Here is a 20,814-nt window from a genome sequence, read left to right on the forward strand (position 1 = left end):
AGGCGGCTTTGGAGTTGTAGAGTAAGATGACCCGGAAATGTAACCTACATGACCCATGAACTCGGTGTATACGGTAATGTGCAGTTCACGTTTGCGTAGAAAGCTATTGTTGCAGCATTTTTTCCTAAAACTATAAGCGACGTTAAATGGAAATGAGAGGTTAAAATAATCGTAAATATCACAAATGACTCTATGCCCATTTGGAAGTAAAAAGACGAAACAATCGCTCGCTAAGAAGCTCACAGTCGCATTGGGGGATAATCGCTCGTTCAGTAGTTCAGTAAAGCAGGTAAGAGACACGATCGTTAACACCCTAAACTACAGAATACAATTGCCCTGAGCTGCTTTCACTTAGATTGTTTAAAAATTCCCCAAAATTATTGGCAAAACTGGCATTAGCATTAGCAGCTACAAACCTGATGTAGCATGAAAATATAAATTCATATATAACGGGCGGTCAGTTGATTTTGAATGATTCTGGAGGTGTCGGCAGTGAAAGACATTGCGTTCATTTTGACCTAATTAAACCTAATGCTTCAGTGAGAAGCTTCAACAGAAGAGGCTGCTATCTTCAGTACATCACTTACAGTCTGTTAGAAAACAGTATATAAGGGGTTTATAATGTGCATGTCTGTATTTTAGAAATGGAGTCCCAGCAGGAAGTGAACCCTGTATTCCTGCAGCAGCTCAGAGAGTTGGACATACCCGAGGAGGCAGCCAAACAGGTACACTGCATTTTACACATACCTGCTTACAGTGAATGTGCTGGCAGTGGCAACCGAACAGTTTGTATACTGGACTCTGACTTACCTTCTGTGGTAGCAGAAGCTGATGTACATAAAATATGAATGTAATGTCATGATTGCTGTCTTTTGTAGTGAGATGCTTTTATTGATTTGCTCCAGGCACTCTTACACACACAGAATGTGTCTGCAGAGGAGGCTGCAATGTATTACTTCAACAAACTGGAGAACGAGGTACGTGATACAGACAGACAGACAGACAGACAGACATTGTTTAAAGGGATAGTTCACCCTAAAATAAAAAATCTGTCAATATTTACTCACCCTCAATTCGTTCCAAACCCGCAAGACCGTTGTTCATCTTCGGAACACAAATTAAGATCTTTTTGATGAAATCTGAGAGCTTTCTGTCCCTCCATTGACATCTACGCTTCAAAAAGTTCATAAAGAGATCATAAAACTAATCCATATGAATTGAGTGGTTTGGTCCAAAATTTTCGGAAGAGACACAATCACTTTATATGATGAACAGAGTTTATTCACTATCCCTTTAAAGTACTTTACATTGAATACAGATTTGTCTGTAGGGCTGCGCAAATTTGACAAAATCATTACTGTAAACCATTTCCCTCATTATTGTGATTGTTAATGTTGATTAATTGAATCTACTGTAAAATACTTTTGTTTTAAAGAAACCTCATGGTAGATTCATTATGTACTGTATATACATACATAAACAACCAGATATCTGTTTGTTTTAGTTAACAGCTAATTTATAAATCAGTAGTGATGTTGCATTTATGACCGTGTCATTCATTAAAGTTTTGGGATTGTCTCACATGGGATGTGCTACAATTTATTTTCCACAACAATATTTTAAATTTTCATAGGCTAGTATATCTCCTCTTGTAATGACAAATCTGCTTGTTTTGAAATGTTTTATTTACAGAAACTAGGTTTAACTAGGTGTGACAGTTCATTATTGTTCACAATGAACTGAATAAGAATAGTATAAGAAATTTGTAATAAAAAAAAAGAATCACAATTTATCTTATAAAAGGTTTTAAACTTTTGCATAGCTAGAAGAATCCCATATATTCATTATGAAAATGGTGGTTTAAGATTTTATTCCCTGGTCTAGAATTCACACTTCATATATCCAGCTTTCCAAGACTGGGGGCGCTATGAGAGTAAAATAAAGAAAAAACAGTTGTTAAGGGGACAAATCTTGATCTTGATTTTTAGTTGTTTCAGCTTCTTTTAAAGCATCTTTTGCCTAATTTTAAGTCATTTTCGCCTGGTTTTACAGACAGGGCTTAGATTAAGTCAGGATTAGGCCCTAGTTAATTTATTTTTACTGCATTTAAGTAGCTTTTATAAAAAAAAAAAAAACATTACTGGTGTGCATCTTGAGACAAAACAATGGCAATTACATATTTTAAGATATGTCAGTGCAAGTTGCTTTCTGTTAAAACAACTCAAACATGAATTTTAGTCTGGGATTTATGCCTTGTCTGTGAAACCGGGGGTTTAAGTCTTAAATCTGGTGGGGCCCCTAGTTGAGAACCACTTATTTAGTGTGTTTAATCCTGCACTTAAATACTATTGCTTTGTCTGAAACTGCAGCATTAAAAACAAAAATTGTATTTAAATAGTGAATAGAAAGAATATATAGGCCTACAGAAAGTGAGCAGAGCACTCTCTTTATAATAACTGGAGCTATTAATAATCAGTGAAGTTATCTACACTACATAATACATCTCTTATTTACATTCTGTCTACAATTTGTTATAATGAGAGCATTTGCAAGAGTGCAAAGCTCAAGCTGAACTAAATTTTGACATTTTGAGCAAATACCGTCATTGCAGTGACTTATTTAAACATCTCTGATTGGCAATTGTATTACTCCACTCACTGGGTACAGTTCTCAACATTGCAAAACATTTTTATAAATAGACACTTGTCTCAATAGGGATAGATGTAAATAGAGTGCTGTGGAATCAAGGCAGCCATGATCAATCAATTACTATTTTTTATTTTTTTAATTGTGTAACCCTATTTTTTGTGGTGTTTTAATTTACAGGAAGAGGGTGATGAGGATCTGATGTTCAAAATGGTTTTTGTTGTAAATATGGAGCTGTCCATGGGTGTCGGGAAGGTATATATTATTTTAACAATTTTCAAATTTACAACACACTTACTATAGAGATGAATGAGATAGAGGGTGTGTGTTTTTTTATGTGTGTGGGTGTGTTTGAGTTTTCCTCTGTTTTGTGATCTCATGTATCCAGGAGGTTGTTCTCCCTCATGACTCATGAATTATGTGAAAATCTAACAATGCAATATTGTACTCTTTGTACCATTCGTAATGACATTTTTGCACAAAGAGGTCACATTCTATTTTTGGAACGGCAGAATTAAAATTGCTTAGCAAATAAATAACAAATCAACTACTTTTGTCAAACTATGTAAAATAACATGCGTTAAAAAATACAATGCAATGTTTTAAATAATTATTAGATGATTATAATTAACTAAAACACAATTAACATCTCAAAAATGTGTTTTTGGGTTTTATGACCCTTTCAATTTGTCCTCCATTATCAATCAACACCTTTCCATTTCCTCAGTGATTGCAGAATACCTCTTTTGAAATTCAAAGCAGACATTTTAGTTTGTCTTCTGTTTATTTATTATTGAAGCTTGTTTCTGCCACAAATGTGTTTAAAAATGTGATCCTGTAACTCATAAAATAATTTCCAATATAATCCCATTTTAGTTTATAATTATGACTTCTTATCTCATAATATTGAAAAACATTCTTATAATGATGACTTAACATCTCATAATAATGAGAAAGATGTGTATTGCTCCAAAGCAGGAAAACACAAATATTTGTGCAATGAAAAATTATTGATGCTAGAGTTTAGGTCTCGTGCACAGGTGCTTTTACACCCTTTAGAAGGGCTTCTGTACTTGATTCTATTGTCAATCTAGACAACTTTTGGATTTCAATTAATAGTATTTGTTAGAGAACAATGTCCTGTATATGGTCTGTTTATTTCAATAGAATTGAGATGAGCATTGTGTCTATAGGTGGCGGCGCAGGTGGGTCATGCTGCAGTGGGTTTGTATCAGGCTTTGCAGGAGAAAAACAGCTGGAGGGAAATGGCCTGGAGATGGGACCATGCTGGGTAAGAGATGCCAATGTTGTCTCATCCTTCTACCTTAGGCTGATTCCTGAATACATTACTAGTCAAACATTGCAATAATTACACATTTGTTAGTGTTTTTGAAAGAAGTCTCTTATGCTTACCAAGGCTGCATTTATTTGATCAAAAATACAGTAAAAACATTAATATTGTGAAATATTATTACAGTTTAAAATAACTTATTTCTATTTTAATTTTTAAAGTGTCATTTATTCTCATGATGGCAAAACTGAATTTCAGTACTCCAGTGTCACATAATCCTTTACAAATCATTCTAATATGTTAATTTGGTGCTCACGACACATACCTTATTATTATTATGAATGTTGAAAACCCTCGGCAGCCAACCTTGATGGGTAGGCAGCGGGTCTTCCATCCTCTGCTACGCCATTCACCTGCCAACTCCTCGTACTTGGCCCTCTTCCGTTCAAACGCCTCTTCCATTTGGTCTTCCCAGGGCACAGTCAATTCCAGTTGGACCATCTGCCTTGATGATTCTGAAAGAAGGACCATGTCAGGCCTAAGTGTGGTTGTGGTGATGGTTTCTGGGAATTTGAGCTACCTTCCCAGGTCGACCTTTAGCTGCCAGTCCCACGCTGTTGCCAGAAGTCCTCCTGCTGGGTTCCTGCTCCGTGGTGGTTTCTCTCCAGCCTTGACAAATGCGATTGAGCGCTCTGTTGGTGCCTGCTGAGAGAGATCCCGGTGCTGATGGCTTCTGCAATGACCCCTAGCACCTGGTCGTGGTGCCACCGATAACATCCCTCCCCCAGGACTTTAGGGCAGCAGCTTAATATGTGCTCCAGGGATCGTCATTTTTGGCATGGAGGCATGCAGGGGTGTCAATCAGGCCCCAGGAGAAGAGGTTGGTTGGACTGGGGAGGACATCGTACTGATTGGATAAGGAACTGGATCCGGTGTGACTTCACTTTCCACAACTCAGACCACGAGATCTTTCGGTCCATCACCTATTCCCATCGAGTTCACTGCCCTTGTTGTCGGATCCCCCCATCCTGCTGATGCGTTTTTCCTCTACTCCTGCTTTGATTTCTTTATAGGCCAGTTGACGCCTGTCCTTTTCTGGGCCTTGTTGCATCGCGGTGTTTGGATGCAGCCAAGCCCTGCACGTCCTGATGCCACTGTCCCCACTAGCACACTGTGCTGCAGATGCGCTTCAGCCTGGTCGACTGCCTCCTGGGCCCTCCACTTCCTTCACCTCTGTGCCAGCTGAGGAGACTTAGATGTCAGTGGACTCTCTTTACAGCAGCACCTATCTTGCTCGGGAAACCATGAACTCCTCCGACAGGCTGCTGAAGGGAAGTTGTAGCTTGTTTTTACTACCGAACAAGGCTATACTGCTGATGTTACGAGGGAGACCCAACCACCTATGCAGAGAGTGGCTGATCTTCCTCTCTCAACGGTAGTTAGGGGGACATCATAAACCAGCAGTGGCCAGAGGAGTTGCGGCAGGATGCCATGCTGGAAAATCCAAGCCTTAAACTTTCCTGACAGCCCTGACTTGTCCACTGCTGCAATCCAGGTGTGCAACTCTTTTCCGGTTTAATGAAGTGTGGCTGTGTCCCTAAGTGTGCTGTTAAATACTTTTCTCAGCCTCTTAACTGGCTTCTCTGTGATTGATGGAATTTGGACTCCCTCCAGTGAGAAACAGAACTTGTCGGTTACGTTTCCCTTCCTCACCACAAGGGATCGGGACTTGGCTGTTTAAAAGTCCATTCGGGCCCAGCTGTTGAGGCCATGGAGGATCCATCTGCATCCTGGTACAGATGTTGTGGTCAGCTCTGATGGGGGGCTGACGCACACCTGACCAGATGAGTGGACCTCTGCATTCCTCCCCTGAACTTGTCTGTAACATGGTGTCGAATCAGTGAGGTTTCCACCAGCTTGTGCGGGATTGACCTGTACGCGTCAGATGGAGTAATGGTTGCTGAAAATGCTTTGCCATCACAGAAATGAATTAAAATTTAAAATAGAAAACTGTTATTTTAGATTGTAATAATATTTCACAGTATTACATATTTTTTACTGGATTCAAATAAATGCAACCCTTTTGAACACAAGAGACTTCTTTCAAAATCTTTTAATCTTTTAATTTATTTTATGTGTATACACACAGTTTTTTGACTGGTAGTCCATTGGCCTGTTTATACTTCGTCACTTCGAGTTTTTACTGTTCGGATGGCTATCTGTTTTGTTCAATGGGTCATGAAATGGATTTGTCATTAAATGGCCACTGTTATGATTGGCTAACATCATTGCATAGAAAACAATATCAGTGCCCACTCTCTATAGCACGTGAGTAAGGGTAGGGACACACCAAACCGATGCCAAAGAACTAGCGCTGATGAAAGCCAACTGTGCTTGAATACACTGAAAGGACTACAGGCGACTGTCAACTAGCACGTGCGTTCTGAGCCAGCGTGTAAAAGCGTTTATTCCACTCCACTCATGTTATTATGAAAATATTTGTGCAGTGGAATGCTCAGGTAAGATGATGTAAGATTAGAACAACATTCTGTCTGTGCCGTCATGACTTCTTTATTGCTCGCTTTCATCAGTTTTGCATGTATTCTAGTGCACTGACTCGTTTGCTAAACTGAACAGCCAATCAGAGTTTTACTCGTTTACTAGTGGTTTTGATATGCAGCTGCTGTCAGATTCAATAAAGCTGACATTGTGCCCTGTTTACAAAACAAAACAACAGACAGCGTCAGTTATTATATAATGGGCTGTATTTGCTTTTGACGCTCGTAACTGGTGTAGGCAAGTGTTAGCTGTTAAGTGACTGAACACCACTGGGTGGAGTGATGTCTTGTGATGTCTGGACAAGATGTCTTGCTCTGGAGGCAGGCATATGTGTGATGTCACAAATCCCACAATATCCAAACAAGCCTTTTTTAAGGCTTTATTGAGGAGAATGTTTTAAGCTATGAACTTGAAGGATGGTTTAATGGTACAAGGGAACTTATATGTCAAAAGATCAAGGCATGTTTAATTTCTCCTGTCATGACTGCTTTAAAATGGATTAATTAACACTTGGCCACATCTCTGCAAAACGATTATAAATCGTTTCTTCAATTCCCGTGCTATATGAAAATGTATGTAATGTATTTGTATGTTTTTGTGGCTGTTTAGATCTAAGAAGATTGTGTTACAAGGCACTAACATGGCACACCTGTTGGAATTGCAGGCTCTTGCTATGAGCCTCAGTCTTCCTACAAAGCTGGTACAGGACGCTGGACACACACAGGTTAGTGACACATGCCAACGTGCATGACAATTGTGGTTATTGTTTACTGTGGCAAAAGGTGGGACTGTACTATTCTTTTTTTTTTTTTTATACGTTTCCAACCTAAAATAGTATAAACAAGTAATAGAGACACTACATTTGTTCTTGGGTTATGTTTGTATATGCTAATTTCTTACATGTATTTGACAAAAAAAAAGGAAAATATATGGAGAGGAAGATGTATGACAGGAAGATGCATTTTGTCTGATGCAATTTTGTGAGACTATATTGATTAAGCCTGGAATAGATTTTTGGATTGTGTTTGTGTGTTCAGGTGGAGCCGGGTTCATGCACTGTGCTTGCCATCATAGGAGAAGAGGAGATGGTGAATAACGTCACAGGCAGCCTGAAACTGCTGTAACGCTGAGGGAAAACTCTTCAAGTGTAGATGTGTGATGTACCACAGAAAGAACAGGGGTCAGCGTTTGCCCACAGTAGCATGGTTCTCAAGATAAAGGTGCACTCAGTAATTTTTTGTTTATGTTGTGATGACTTATACTGACAGCTAGCGACGTGAATGCATCTTCACGCAAAAGCAAACATTTTCTGTTACTGATACTTAGGGGTGGGCGATATACCGCTATACCGGTAGAAATATTTGTCAACCAGTATAACTATTTGAGTATTATTTCTATTGTGGTTATGCCAGTGTGTCCTGCAGGGCTGAATCTCTAGTACTACGATAAAAAAAAAACACCAATTGTGAATGTGAGTTGGTTGCAATGTCAAAAGGAAGTGTATTGAAAAATTATACTGACTTGTCATTGGGAGCTGCACACAAAAACATACATACAGTGTGGTATAGTTATTCAAATAAGCTGCTTCTTTTAGTAAATCACTCAACAAAACTCATATATTTAAGAGTTACCATTTTGTATATTTGTAACATTAACATGCGCAAGCCTATAAAAGCATTAAAGAACATCTCTTATGCGTTCACATGACCACATAAGCAACCCAGGCATGTTAAAGGGTTAGTTCACCCAAAAATGAAAATTCTGTCAGTAATTACTCACCCTCATGTTGTTCCAACCGCGTAAGACCTTCGTTCATCTTCGGAACATAAATTAAGATATTTTTGATTAAATCTGAGTGCTGGATCACTCCTCCATAGGCTGCTAGGTGACCGAAACTTGCTGGCCCAGAAAAGTTATTAAAGAGATCGTTAATATAGTCCAAGTGACTACAGTGGCTTAATCCTAAGCCACTCAAGCGACGAGAATACTTTTTGTGCGCAAAAACAAACAAAAATAACGACTTTATTCCACTATTCATTTCCTTCTCTCTGGGCCTCTAGTTGGTTCACGTAGTGTTTTTGCGCTGCACGTCTGTGTTACACGTCACCACGTAGGCTCACAATTGGCCGAAGCTGGTCATGTGTGTGATGCGTGTTGACGTGCAACACAGACGCGCAGCGCAAAAACACTACGTGAACCAACTAGAGGCCCAGAGAGAAGGAAATGAATAGTGGAATAAAGTCGTTATTTTTGTTTGTTTTTGCGCACAAAAAGTATTATCGTCGCTTGATATACTTAAGATTAAGCCACTGTAGTCACTTGGACTATATTAACGATCTCTTTAATAACTTTTCTGGGCCAGCAAGTTTCGGTCACCTAGCAGCCTATGGAGGAGTGATCAGCTCTCAGATTTAATCAAAAATATCTTAATTTGTGTTCCGAAGATGAACGAAGGTCTTACGCGGTTGGAACAACATGAGGGTGAGTAATTACTGACAGAATTTTCATTTTTGGGTGAACTAACCCTTTAAACCACTTTCACTTAAACCCTTGTGAAAAGCGATCGCACTGAGTAATTTACTGTTTGAAAAATTAAAACTAAATTCTGTTTGGTAATTTATATTTAGTCAGTTTTTAGTCAGCATTGACATGGAAGGTTATTCAAAATGTGAAATGGAGATGGCTTCAAAAACATAAAAACGTTATCATCCTTAGCTAAAAAGAGAAAAGCCTCATTGCTTGCAGTGAAAACATTATTTTCTCAATCTAAATTCATCAAATTTGTGACAGATCTACCATTAATTAGTTTTTGAGGTTAGACTTTATTTCGATGGTCCATTTCAGACATTCTACTAATTATAAGCAACTTTGCAACTATATGTCAACTAACTTTCACTAGAGTATTAGTAGACTGTTATGTTAGTAGAATAAGTTGACACGTACTTGCAAAGTTACTTATAGTCAGTAGAATGTCTGTTGGAAACCATAAAAATAAAGTGTTAGCAGAGAGTCTACTAATACTCTGAGAGTTAACTGCAAAATTAGAAGAATGTCTGAAGTGGACAAATGAAATGGTTACCGAATAAAATTTGGTCTAGATATTGTTATATTTTTTTGCTTGTATCGTCCACCCCTATCAATACCTTTGTAGAAATACATGTCAAGCAAAAGGGAGGTGGATTACTGAGATAACATGAGTAGCATTCGACTGATAATGCGACTCAACATGAGGTGACCCACTCTATGTAAAATAAAACAGCTTTTATTAAGCCACTAAAATTATTGTAGTCTTCATCTTATGTGAGTGTATGTGATTAGAACATAGTTTCAGTATTACAATTAATTTATTTTGTTTAACTTTGTATGGAAGGAAGAAATTACTGAGTGAACCTGTGGGGGGAAAAGTAAAACCTACCTAAATAGTTTAACAACAACAGACATGTTCAAATTATTGCATTTTTAAAGCTTTTAAATTAAGTGAGAAGACAACTAATTGATATTATCAACAGGTCCCCGAATTTCTATAGAGCTAAAAAAAAATTCTTTAAAAAGGAGAGTTGTCAATTAAATAGCAGTGTATAAAAATGTACAATGAATTATAATCACATGTAAGTGTTATACTTAAAGGGATAGTTCACCCAAAAATGAAAATGTTGTCATCATTTACTCACCCTTGTGTTGTTTCAAACCTGTATGAATTTCTTTCTTCTGTCGAACACAAAAGAAGATATTTTAAAGAATGTCGGTTACCAAACAGTTGACGGTAGCCATTGACTTCCATGGTATGTTTTTCCTGCTATGGAAGTTAATGGGTGCTGTCAGCTGTCTGGTTACAACAATCTTTAAAATATATTATTTTATGTTCAGCAGAAGAAAGATATTCATACTTGTTTGGAACAAAATGAGGGTGAGTAAATGATGACAAAATTTCCGTTTGTGGGTGACTTATACCTTTAATGTGCCTGTAGAACCCAATGTTTTAATGATTGTGAAATCAAATAGCCATTGTCAAAGTATAATGTATAACATGTTTCTTCTTTTTTTATTGTGTGAATGTTATTTTTTATTGTTTACAATTAAACGTACCCAATCCCTTTGTGATGATAAAATCTGCCTGTGTGTAGCTATTTATGTAAATATGTTAGCTTGAATACTGAAACAGTATTATATTTAAAGGCTATTACTAAAACATACTATGTTATTATACATATCATACTGTTAAACATATTTGGAGCCAAGCACCAATTCCTCTGGATCCTTGGGTGATGCATGTTATCAATTTAGATTTCTGACATTATTACCATATTCTTCTCACAGGTTTTGTCCAATCTTCACATAAATTACATGCACGTTTCTTTCTCTCTTTTTTCTGTAGTTCCCCATACTAGGTGGAATTTGACAATTTGGTGTGCATCCTCAGAATGTCTTTTTGTTTATGTGTATCAACTTTTGTTAAGCTTGAGGTCATCAGTCTTCTATTTCTAGTAACATTTCAAGTAACCAGCTTAAACAAGACAATCTACTGATTCAGATTATACATGTTTAATCATTTACATCTATTACAATGATAAAAACAGTTTAAATCAAATGTATCATTGTATCATTTTTTCTAAGTGAAATTAGTCTGTTTTTTTTTTTTTGTTTTTTTTTTTTACAATGCGGACATATTAGATCCATCATGTTTTTGTGTGACCCACAAAGTCAGTTGATTTACTTATTTAAAATCCATCTACTCTTACTTCATGGAAGAGTTTAGTGGTAATTGGATACTCTGCTTAGTAGGAGCAGTATGTTATTTGAGTAGATTAAAGTAGAATCCAGGCATTATTTATCGTGCTGCTACTATATAGTTGGGATGTAGGCATATTCGGACACAGGGACTGACTTCCTGTTGCAGTAGATGGTATAAATATGAGGTGAGACACTCATGCTGAACACTCCATCCATAGTGATTTTAATCATATAAGAGAAATCATGTCTCTTGCATAGAACAGCAACATTAAACTGGCTTTCTGGCACCACTTAATGTGCTTACCCATGTAATGATTGCAAACATTGAGATTGGTCAGTATTTCAATTACTGGCAATGAAGAACAAGAGACAACCATTAAAATTATATTCCTTGATTTGTTGCCGCAAAGTATCTTTGTGACAATGTGAGTTAATAATTGTGTTGGTCATTTTTACTTGTAATGATTTCAGCAGCCTAACACAATTTTTGAGAATTTGCTTTTCCCAAAATTATTTTATTTGAGAGTGTAGACATTGAATGCACTCAAAATTCAACTAATTTATTTTTTAAAAATCACAATGCGGTAACAGTAATAGAAAGAACTAGTGGCCACAGAACTTGCTTGTGCATGACATGTGTGCTCAAGTCCATTGCAATTCAGATTTTACACAATAGTGTCAAATTCTGTGCATTTCTTAAACCTTTCTAATGGCTTAGGATAATAAGAAAAACAACCACTTTCCACTCGTTCAAAAGAATGTTTTCAGTAATTTGCAACATCTCAAAAATGTGTTTTACGATTTTGTACACAACCTTGTACGTATACAAACTTAGCATGTAATACCATAAATATACATTTGCTCATTTCATTTAAACAGATTTAAAGGTATATAATAATGGTTAATTACTTAGTTACAATACAAGCATCAAAATGGCCTGAGAAACATACAGAAAACGTGAGTCGGCTTGTCCCAGACAGACATGGAAATTAAACTACTTCAAGTAGAAATGAATGCACAGAAATATATAATGTCAGTTGCTGTCCTCTGAAGTTGCCTCATATTATTGCATTGACCTACACTTTTAGATGGGTAGTTTGGGGATTTCTAAAATTATTTTAAATAATTATGATTAAAAAGTATTTTAAACCCACAGTATTAATAAAAAAAAATCAAATATATATATATATATATATATATATATATATATATATATATATATATAAAAAACTTCGATAGATTGACACTTACAATATTAACAAACGTATTAACATAGCCTAAATGTATTTCACATCCCAGGATTCCCCTCCCTCTCCAGTTGCGCGCGCAATTCACCCGGAGACGCATGCTGTTAAATGATATTTCCAATCCATCACAATTTAAAAAAAAAAAAATGTGTCTATCCATATATTAAATCTAATAAACTTAGTATAGCACATCTAAAGGTAAATGTACTTATGTTGCGACAGGAGACGTTTTCATTTTTGCTAATTATGGTTACAATACAAAGTCGGTGAAGACGATGGTTAAGAGACTGCCCTGACATTAGCTACGAATAAATTGTGTAACTTTAAAAATAAATGTATATTCTTTAGGTAATGGAATTACGCTTTTGTAGAAACGCTGTCCAACACTGCGGAGGGCGTGCAAGCATCATCACGCTTTCTCTACAAAGGATCGGCTCGAGCCTTCTTTATTAGTTCTAAAATATTCTACAGTGGCATTAAAACTCAGAGTGTGCATTTTTTTTTATATATAACCCATTGTCACTAATTAACTTTTTTTTGTCATTGCAGCGAAAATCGCATTTACAACCAACCATTACAGTTGGAGTGATTTAAATGGTTTTTCGGTCTTCTACGCGTTTTTTATTATTTTGGCCCATGCCATGTTTGGTCCCCTTGTCTTTTTCTTTTTAAAGAAGTGGACCACAGTTAGCCAACTAGTTTGGATAGAATGTAATCCTGCACCAAATCAAACGTCCAGTCCAAACCGGTTTCCTCATATATTCCACGCAGATAGTATTGTTGACGCTCTAGTATCGCGGTCCCTGCGAAAGCGCCCATGAGACCCCGTGCAGCTACAGTTGTTTAACGCAACACTCTTATTCCTTTTTACACGGATAAAAGAACAATAATAATCCCTTATATGAAAGACCATTAAACTCCACGGCTTGTGTATTCAGTAACACAACATCTTTTCCCAAATCCAGAGTCACTTCTTTCGAAAGTATCCAGTTTAATTCGGTGTTCGTCTTCGAAATTTATATCACCTGCTGCCCTTCAACGCCATCTCACGCTGCAGAATGCTGACTAGAGAAGTGAGGCACCTCCAAAAAAACAAGGTTCGGCCTCTTTTTCGTCTACGACAACATTAAGCTCCGCAACGATCCAACAGCATATTCGCGTTCCTGTTTGTTACCCCGATTGACACATTCCTGCCCTATAGCGTGCCAGAGGGCGCGAGCTAAAGCTGAAAGTCCGCCTTCATAATGAACCCCTGCTCCGCTGTGAAGGAGACCCTGTGTTATGGTTGTGTGTAGGCTTCGCTGGGAGCCGCGGTTGATGCCGGTGTAGAGAGGGGGATGGGCAATACTGCAAATGTAAAGGACATGAGATTGAATCACAGCCTTGAATCACCAAGTGCTGTACATACCCATATAAATATCGACTATAATTTTGTAAAATAACTTTGTACATTGATGTATGCTTTAGCAATTCAACGTGAACATTTGAAGACCGCACTATGTCTTAAATGGGAGAAAATGTGAAACTTTCAACTCTTGCGTAAGGGACACTGAGAAGTTTGGAAGATAGCCTGAGAGCCTCGCGGTCTACATTTCACAGGAAACACCGAGGTTGCAAGAGAAGGCCTCCTGTTCTGCCTCGCATTGATGTTGGATTTTTTGAAAACACAAAATACCTTCAATAGGCTTTTGAATTTCAATTACGTTGGGAGGACGCTGTAGGTAAGGTATTTTGTTATTTCAATGAAGGTTTTTATGGTAAATAGCTTATGTTTTTTTATGAACTAGGCAAAGTTGATGCAGAAGTTGGGAGCTCAGTTTATCAGCTCTTGTTTATCAACATGAATTGTAGCTTTCCTCTTTCAACTCTTCTTGGTTGAATGTTTCTGCTGTCACATTAATTAATCAAATCCCCCCAAAATTTATGATGTAACACCGTGTTGGTCTGCATGTTAGCTTGATGTAACTAGCTATAATCACAATCACACTTTGCCAACAACCTCGTGCTTAAGAGCTGTTTTTTTGCCTGTAAACATTCAGTGATCGGCCTATTGTTAGGCTGCATTTCTTACCCTTTGCACCTATATCACATTAATAGCATTCGTGCCACTCAACATAATGAATTATCAAAGTGAGCAAAGGTATCATTTTAGTTAGCCGTTAGCTTAGCTGAGAGAGGCTGTCTTAAAAGCTAATACGATTTAAATGCATTAAAGTGGTAAAAATCAAAGGATCTTTATTTTTAAATAAGAGGGGAGATTATTGATGTGGGTTTCGTGGCAGAAACTGAGACTCTGGACATTGTAGTGTTAGCTGACTTCTTGAGTTAATCAAGTTTATAGGCTATGTGAAAACAGACATGGTAGAGTTTGTATTTACAACATTCGTGCTTGTCAGAATCGAATTTGATAAGACTCAGTTTTCCGAAAACATTGGACATAATGTATTAGGATGCTTAACTGTATTGCTTAGCAACTTGGAGGTACTTTGTTAGACTCACAGTGGATTTATTTTCTGTCTGTTCAAAATGAAGATAGTTTGTCGGGATAAGCAGATATCCTGTTGAGCACTGCTCTCTGATCCTCTACATCTATATTTTTGATATAGCCTGCTTCCATCTCGTTGACTATGAGATAACTTTTTGATGTATTTATAATTTCTTAATCTGGTCTATGTGTTTTCTTTGGGAAACGAATACAATGCGAACCCCAAGAACCGTGACTTGCTTTTCTCATTCTTCACCTCCGCCTCCCCCATCAACCAACCCCCAACTCGAGCCATGAGAAATGGGTGGTATTTCTAAGGGGAACTCGCCTTTCCTTTTTTAGCCTCCATTTTTATTTCAACAACAAGTGAGTGGAAACGACAAGGAAGAGAAGGCGACTGAGAGTGATTGGAACTGAACCATATTCCCTCACTAGATATACATTTATATAGTTTTTGGGTGACAGTTTTCGATGCGCTACAAATAAGTAACATTTGCTGTTCTGTTCTTTCCAGCGTGTAAAATGAACCTCGAGGAAACGCCTGCTGTTGTGGCAAGGCCGCTTACTCCATACTCAGGGTTACTTTTGCATATATATATACACGCAAGCATTGCATTAGTTTAGCGTTCCTCTGGCTGTGTGCTGCCCTTTCTGTCTGTTCACTGATAAATTTGATATCATCAGGAGTTCAGGACCCTGAACAAAGAGTGTCCATAACAGTGCCTGATAGAATTCACACATTATTGAAATGTTATGCTATTTGCATGGACTGTGTCAGGTAAAACAACTGTAAATGAAACAGTATGAGGGAAGAACTGGTGGACATATGTTTTTGTTGTTGTTGTCATTAATGCTGTTCGAATGAACAGTTAAATAGCTTCAGTAAAAATAATGACTGGCCATGTATCTACAAATTGTATTTTATTCTCAAAATCAAACAGCTGTATATACGTATTTGGATCTGCTTTTAAAAAGTTAGAAAGGAAATGTCTTTTTTTTTTGTAGTTCCTGAAGAGCTTCCTGGCAACTGCAAGTGTGTGATTGGGCTTGTCCGACATTTTCCAAGCATGTTTTCAGGTTTTATTTTCGTCCGCCTTGAACTGTGAAACCTGATCTTTCTGTGACTCACCCGACTAGTTATCTAAAGTCAACGTGTGTCTTTGTCCAGAGACAAAGGACAAGCTTGGAAAATCTTAACTTTTAGCAGATTCGAAAATAAAATAAATGCCCTGATGCACTTTAGTATCAAACTACTGGTTACCATTTATCCTAATATATGAATTTAGAGAAACTGTACCACAAATCGAAACATGGCAAATATGCAAAGCATTTTTCTGGATCAAAACCTTTCTGTTCTGTCCTCATTGTTTTATGTTATTTAGTTTTGTCTGTACATCTATTTATATGTAATACCCTTTATTACCAATGTTAAATATTGTGACTTTATTAAATACTTTTTAATCTTGAAGATTCCAGCTTTTAAGTGATTTTATGACATAGCCTACAGCATTTTTAATAGAAAATGATGCATGATTCAATGAATGCACTGTTGTAATGCTTTTTCACATGTATAATTGATATACTCGGGCCAAATGTAATTTATTATGATTATTATATTTGCATTTTAGGGACTTTTTTTAGTTAGCTGGTAGGACAGTCTGTTTCTTTCAAATCAATGTTTGGGTGATACCTGAGCTCTTGTCTTTAGAGTCTAGACAACATGATGGGTGATTTCTAATCCTAAACCCGTGCATGAACACAACATAGCTCATTGTGATCAATGCTTTTTTTAAAAAGGATATTTGAAATCTTTCTTTTTGTATTAATGAAAAAACAAATACATTTAACTGTAGAAAATACATAGAGAAAATAATGTTTGTGTGTAGCTTTGTGGGTTCTTACCTCTTGTTCTCTTATATGGGGCTAAAAAATTGTTGCCGAGATGCCTGCTCCTCTTCTGCTTCGTGATTGGATGGTTTCAGAGATCCTCAGCCAATCAGATGCGTTGGAGTGTTGTTGCTCTCTCTCTCTCTCTCTCTCTCTCTCTCTCTCTCTCTCTCTCTCTCTCTCCCCCTTCCTTCTTCCCCCCTCCCTAACCAGTGCTTTGGAACAACTAACAGCACAGTCTTAAAACAGCTTTTTGTAGCATAAACAATGTTTTCTACTGAAAGGGAGCAGAACATAATGCAGTATCCATATGCTCTGTCAGTCAAGGTTCTCTAGCCTCTTGTTTCTATGCGCCCTGTGCGGCCATTTTATCTCTGGAACAATTTTCCAGGTATTTGGCAAGGGTGGGTAAGTCATCTTGAAAACAAGCTGTCAGAGAATTTAGTTAAATTAAACACAATTTTTACACCGATCTGGTGGTCGATCTTTATAGAATACAGCAGGATTTGTTTTTGTGATCGAATCATTTACAAATTGTTGGCAGAAATGTACGTGGCCACAATCCAATGCTTCTTGATGCATCCCAGACAACAGAACGACCACCTACTCCCCTGTCAATCAGCTTTTGTGCTAAAAAAAGCCTCTTTCACTTTGTTGGTTATGTGCGGCTTTAAAAACAATAGCAATCGTCCTATTGGATTTGAAAATTGGATTTTTAAAAGTCATGACGTCATAGGATATTTCCAGTATTCCTGATATCAGGGTATTTCCTGCATTTAAATTTTTTTAGCCTTCACCATATTTAGTCATGTCCTGTTTCGTGCATTTATAGGACTGATACTGGCAGTAAACGGTTGTAAGAATATTATCTTCCAGATGAGCAAGACATTTGTCTTTCCCTTTTGGGGAAAGTGAAACTGAATTCCCTCCATGTTAGCTAACAAGCACAAAATTAAAATATGTGAGATACATTCTGGTAGTCTGGGACTAGGCCTAGTTTTCCTTAGCATTTAACTAACATTTTTGCATTTGTATCCTTAAAAAGTCATGCATTATTTCCATTTTGAATAAAGAAGCAGGCACAATACACATTTTGTTCCATTGACAAGTGAATGTGCCAAACTGGAAACACAAGCTCATGCAAAAAGTTTTGAATTTCACTGCGTTCCAAAGTTCAAGTTTGGTGAACTCTGACCTGCGAATTCGCATTACGTGAAGTCGTGTGACCAGTAGATTGTTTATTTTTACATTTTGAATGTATTACTATTCTTTATATGTTGAATTAATGTTTATAAAAAGACGCAGCAGAGTGCGACGTCATATCACAACTGTTGCAGCTTCCGTAGAAATTTAATGTGCTCAGTCTAGTGTGATCGCGGCTTAACCCTTAAAGACCTAGAACATTTTTGGAGCACCTGACTCGCCTGTTCTTTTCTTTGTTTTACTAACCCATTATAGCAGTCAGCATCAAGTGCCATATATCACTTTAAACAGGAGAACTTGAAGTTTCAATCTAGCTAATTTAAATTCCCAATTTTACATGTATTTTGTCTTAGAATGGATGAATATACCAGATTTAAGAAAAACGGCAGCAATTTTTTTTTGTGATTTTGTTTACTCAACTCAAACAAAACCTCCTGAAGTTTGGATTTTTTCCTTTAGAAAGTTTTACTTGGATATTTTTGCTTCAGTGTGTGTGTGTATATTCAATCTGAACATGAACAACAAACACAAATAGTTCAGCAAGTAGTGTAAATAATTGTCAGAATTGTCTTGTGCAACAAAAATACAAACCGTGCAAATGATTTTCACAAACTAGGCCTATATAAACTTGGGTTTCTTTGATGAATCAATGCTGATCAAAACTTGATGACACAATCACATTTGCTACGAGCCTCTGAATGTCCAAAAGCGAAAAACCCGATATCATCAAAAGTTGCGAATCTCCTCTTTAAAGGTGCACTGTGTAATTTTGAGCAGCATCTAGTGATGAGGTTGCGAATTGCAACCAACAGAAGTTACGGTGGCCGACAGGAAAAGACGTTGTCGTCTGAGACAGCAGAGAGTAGCCAGTTAAAGGGATAGTTCACTTTGAAATTAAGTTTTGGTATTTTTCAGCTTACCTCAAGGGCATCCAAGATGTAGGTGTCTTTGTTTCCGCAGTAGTTTCAATTTTGATATTTTTAGGTCAAACCGTTCTTGTCTGTCAGTCATATAATGCTGGTCTATGGTCACCACCCCAAAGAGCATGCACAGAGTCCAAATTAAACAATTCCCCATCGTAAGTACACATTGATGGCCTAAGACACGAAACGAGCGGTTTGTGTGAGAAAATGAACAGTATTTATATCGTTTTTACCTCTACACAACCACGTCCAAGTGATCTGAGGGCGCGCGCGCTTCCTGGTGTGTGACGTGTGCATGCGTTCTGGCTTAGTCTGCGCAAGCGCCGGAAAGTGTACAAGAGGTAAAAACGATATAAATACTGTTCGTTTTCTCACACAAACCGCTTGTTTCGTGTCTTAGGCCATCAGTGTGTACTTACGATGGGGAATTGTTTTAATTTGGACTGTGCATGCTCTTTGAGGTGGTGACCATAGATATGACTGCATTATATGACTGACAGACAAGAACGGTTTGACCTAAAAATATCAAAATTGAAACTACTGCGGAAACAAAGACGCCTACATCTTGGATACCCTTGAGGTAAGCTAAAACATAACTAAATTTAATTTCAAAGTGAACTATCCCTTTAAGCAATGAGGTTTCTTTACAAATAAATTAAGAAATTAGACTAGTCAAACGATATGTTATTGCGAATTTTGTTACTTGTTTATCATTGTGTCAGTGGTTTATTCGCTGACTTTAGCTAGCTTCTTTGCACGAAGAACAACATAGTGACGAAACGCGTTTGTCCGTTTAGGGCTCCTGTAGAAACATGTCGGCGCATTTCAATGTAAGGGGACCTGCCGGTGTATGTAGATAGAAATGGCTCATTCTAAGGTAATAAAAACATAACGGTTCATTAAGTAAGGTCTTTATACACCACTGAAAACATAGTTATGTATATGATATTACATTTCTGTCAACATATCCTTCTAAACATTACACAATTCACCTTTAAAGGACTTTTTAAAGCGTACAGATTGGAATTTGGTTCAAGAGTTATTAACCCTTATGTGCTGTTGGGGATGTTTTCATCCACTATGGGGTATTTTTGAGTCTAAATTTGGCCATAACTTTTTCTGTGTTTCAGCAAGTGGAATGATTTTTGGTGACAAATCTTATTTTGACACATATTTTGGGAAAATGCTTTGAAATTTTTCAAAAACTCAACAGTACACTGTGGGCAAATTTACTACCCTTTCGTTATGTTTGTGGCTGAAAACAGCCACTACTTTAAACTGCTGTAAAAATTTATCAGATAAATATTGTTTTCAATTTTTTTTGCATAAATCTATTAATCAACCTCAGTCCTGCTCAAAAATACTAAATGTTTAAAAAAATTCAGGATTTTAACTCTTTAATTGCCAAATTTGTAAATGATGTCACTGATTTGGGAAAAAACACACACAAAATGACTCATTTTCAATATAAAATGTGATTGTGGACTGGATTTTTTTTTACCTTTTATCACAGTCTTGGACATGTCAAAGATTAGAAACAACATTGGTTTTGATGCATTGTTAGTTTGTGTGCAGCATCAGATTTGAACTTTTTCTCCCTCATTTACTGTTCGTGGCTGTTTTTGCCCCATTGACTTCCATTATAACCACATTTTTTGATTGCAAAGCCATGACACCATATAATCATGCATTTTTGATTGTTGGTGGTTTTCCCTGTTGGGAAGAGGTAAAATTTGTAATTTTTACTGTTGATAACCGTGTGGCACCATTAACCCTTTAGATAGGCCTGTGCCAAAAAAAGCTTAGTTTCTGGCTTTTACATGGAGTTCTATGGAGTATAAC

The 20,814-nt window shown here is 37.1% G+C and overlaps 2 protein-coding genes across 11 annotated transcripts in view; both read left to right on the forward strand.

The window, feature by feature from the left end:
• The first annotated feature begins 25 nt into the window (after positions 1 to 25).
• On the forward strand, positions 26 to 11,084 carry LOC308699198 (putative peptidyl-tRNA hydrolase 2). Of its 2 annotated transcripts, XR_014031155.1 has the most exons (8): positions 26 to 289; positions 643 to 725; positions 906 to 977; positions 2,827 to 2,901; positions 3,840 to 3,937; positions 7,106 to 7,220; positions 7,534 to 8,351; positions 8,889 to 11,084. XR_014031155.1 is itself a non-coding variant. In XM_081379841.1 (7 exons), the coding sequence occupies exons 2-7, from the start codon at positions 645 to 647 to the stop codon at positions 7,618 to 7,620; spliced, it is 528 nt and encodes a 175-aa protein (XP_081235967.1). In that variant the 5' UTR covers positions 26 to 289; positions 643 to 644; the 3' UTR covers positions 7,621 to 10,601. The 2 variants fall into 2 exon arrangements, 1 of the variants encoding a protein (XP_081235967.1); XM_081379841.1 differs by having other exon boundaries at positions 7,534 to 10,601.
• A 2,644-nt stretch (positions 11,085 to 13,728) lies between these two features.
• The window catches only part of setd5 (SET domain containing 5), a 51,932-nt gene continuing 44,846 nt past the window's right edge, over positions 13,729 to 20,814 (forward strand). For 4 of the 9 annotated variants that reach the window (XM_081380928.1, XM_081380929.1, XM_081380932.1 and 1 more), the window contains exon 1: positions 13,729 to 14,195. The gene's annotated coding sequence lies outside the window, so the exon portion shown is untranslated. The remainder of the gene's footprint in view (positions 14,196 to 20,814) is intronic. The other 5 variants (XM_081380936.1, XM_081380930.1, XM_081380931.1 and 2 more) reach the window with 2 other exon arrangements.

The sequence above is a fragment of the Scardinius erythrophthalmus genome (assembly GCF_964197995.2).
Source record: "Scardinius erythrophthalmus genome assembly, chromosome: 12".
Lineage (NCBI taxonomy): Eukaryota > Metazoa > Chordata > Actinopteri > Cypriniformes > Leuciscidae > Scardinius > Scardinius erythrophthalmus.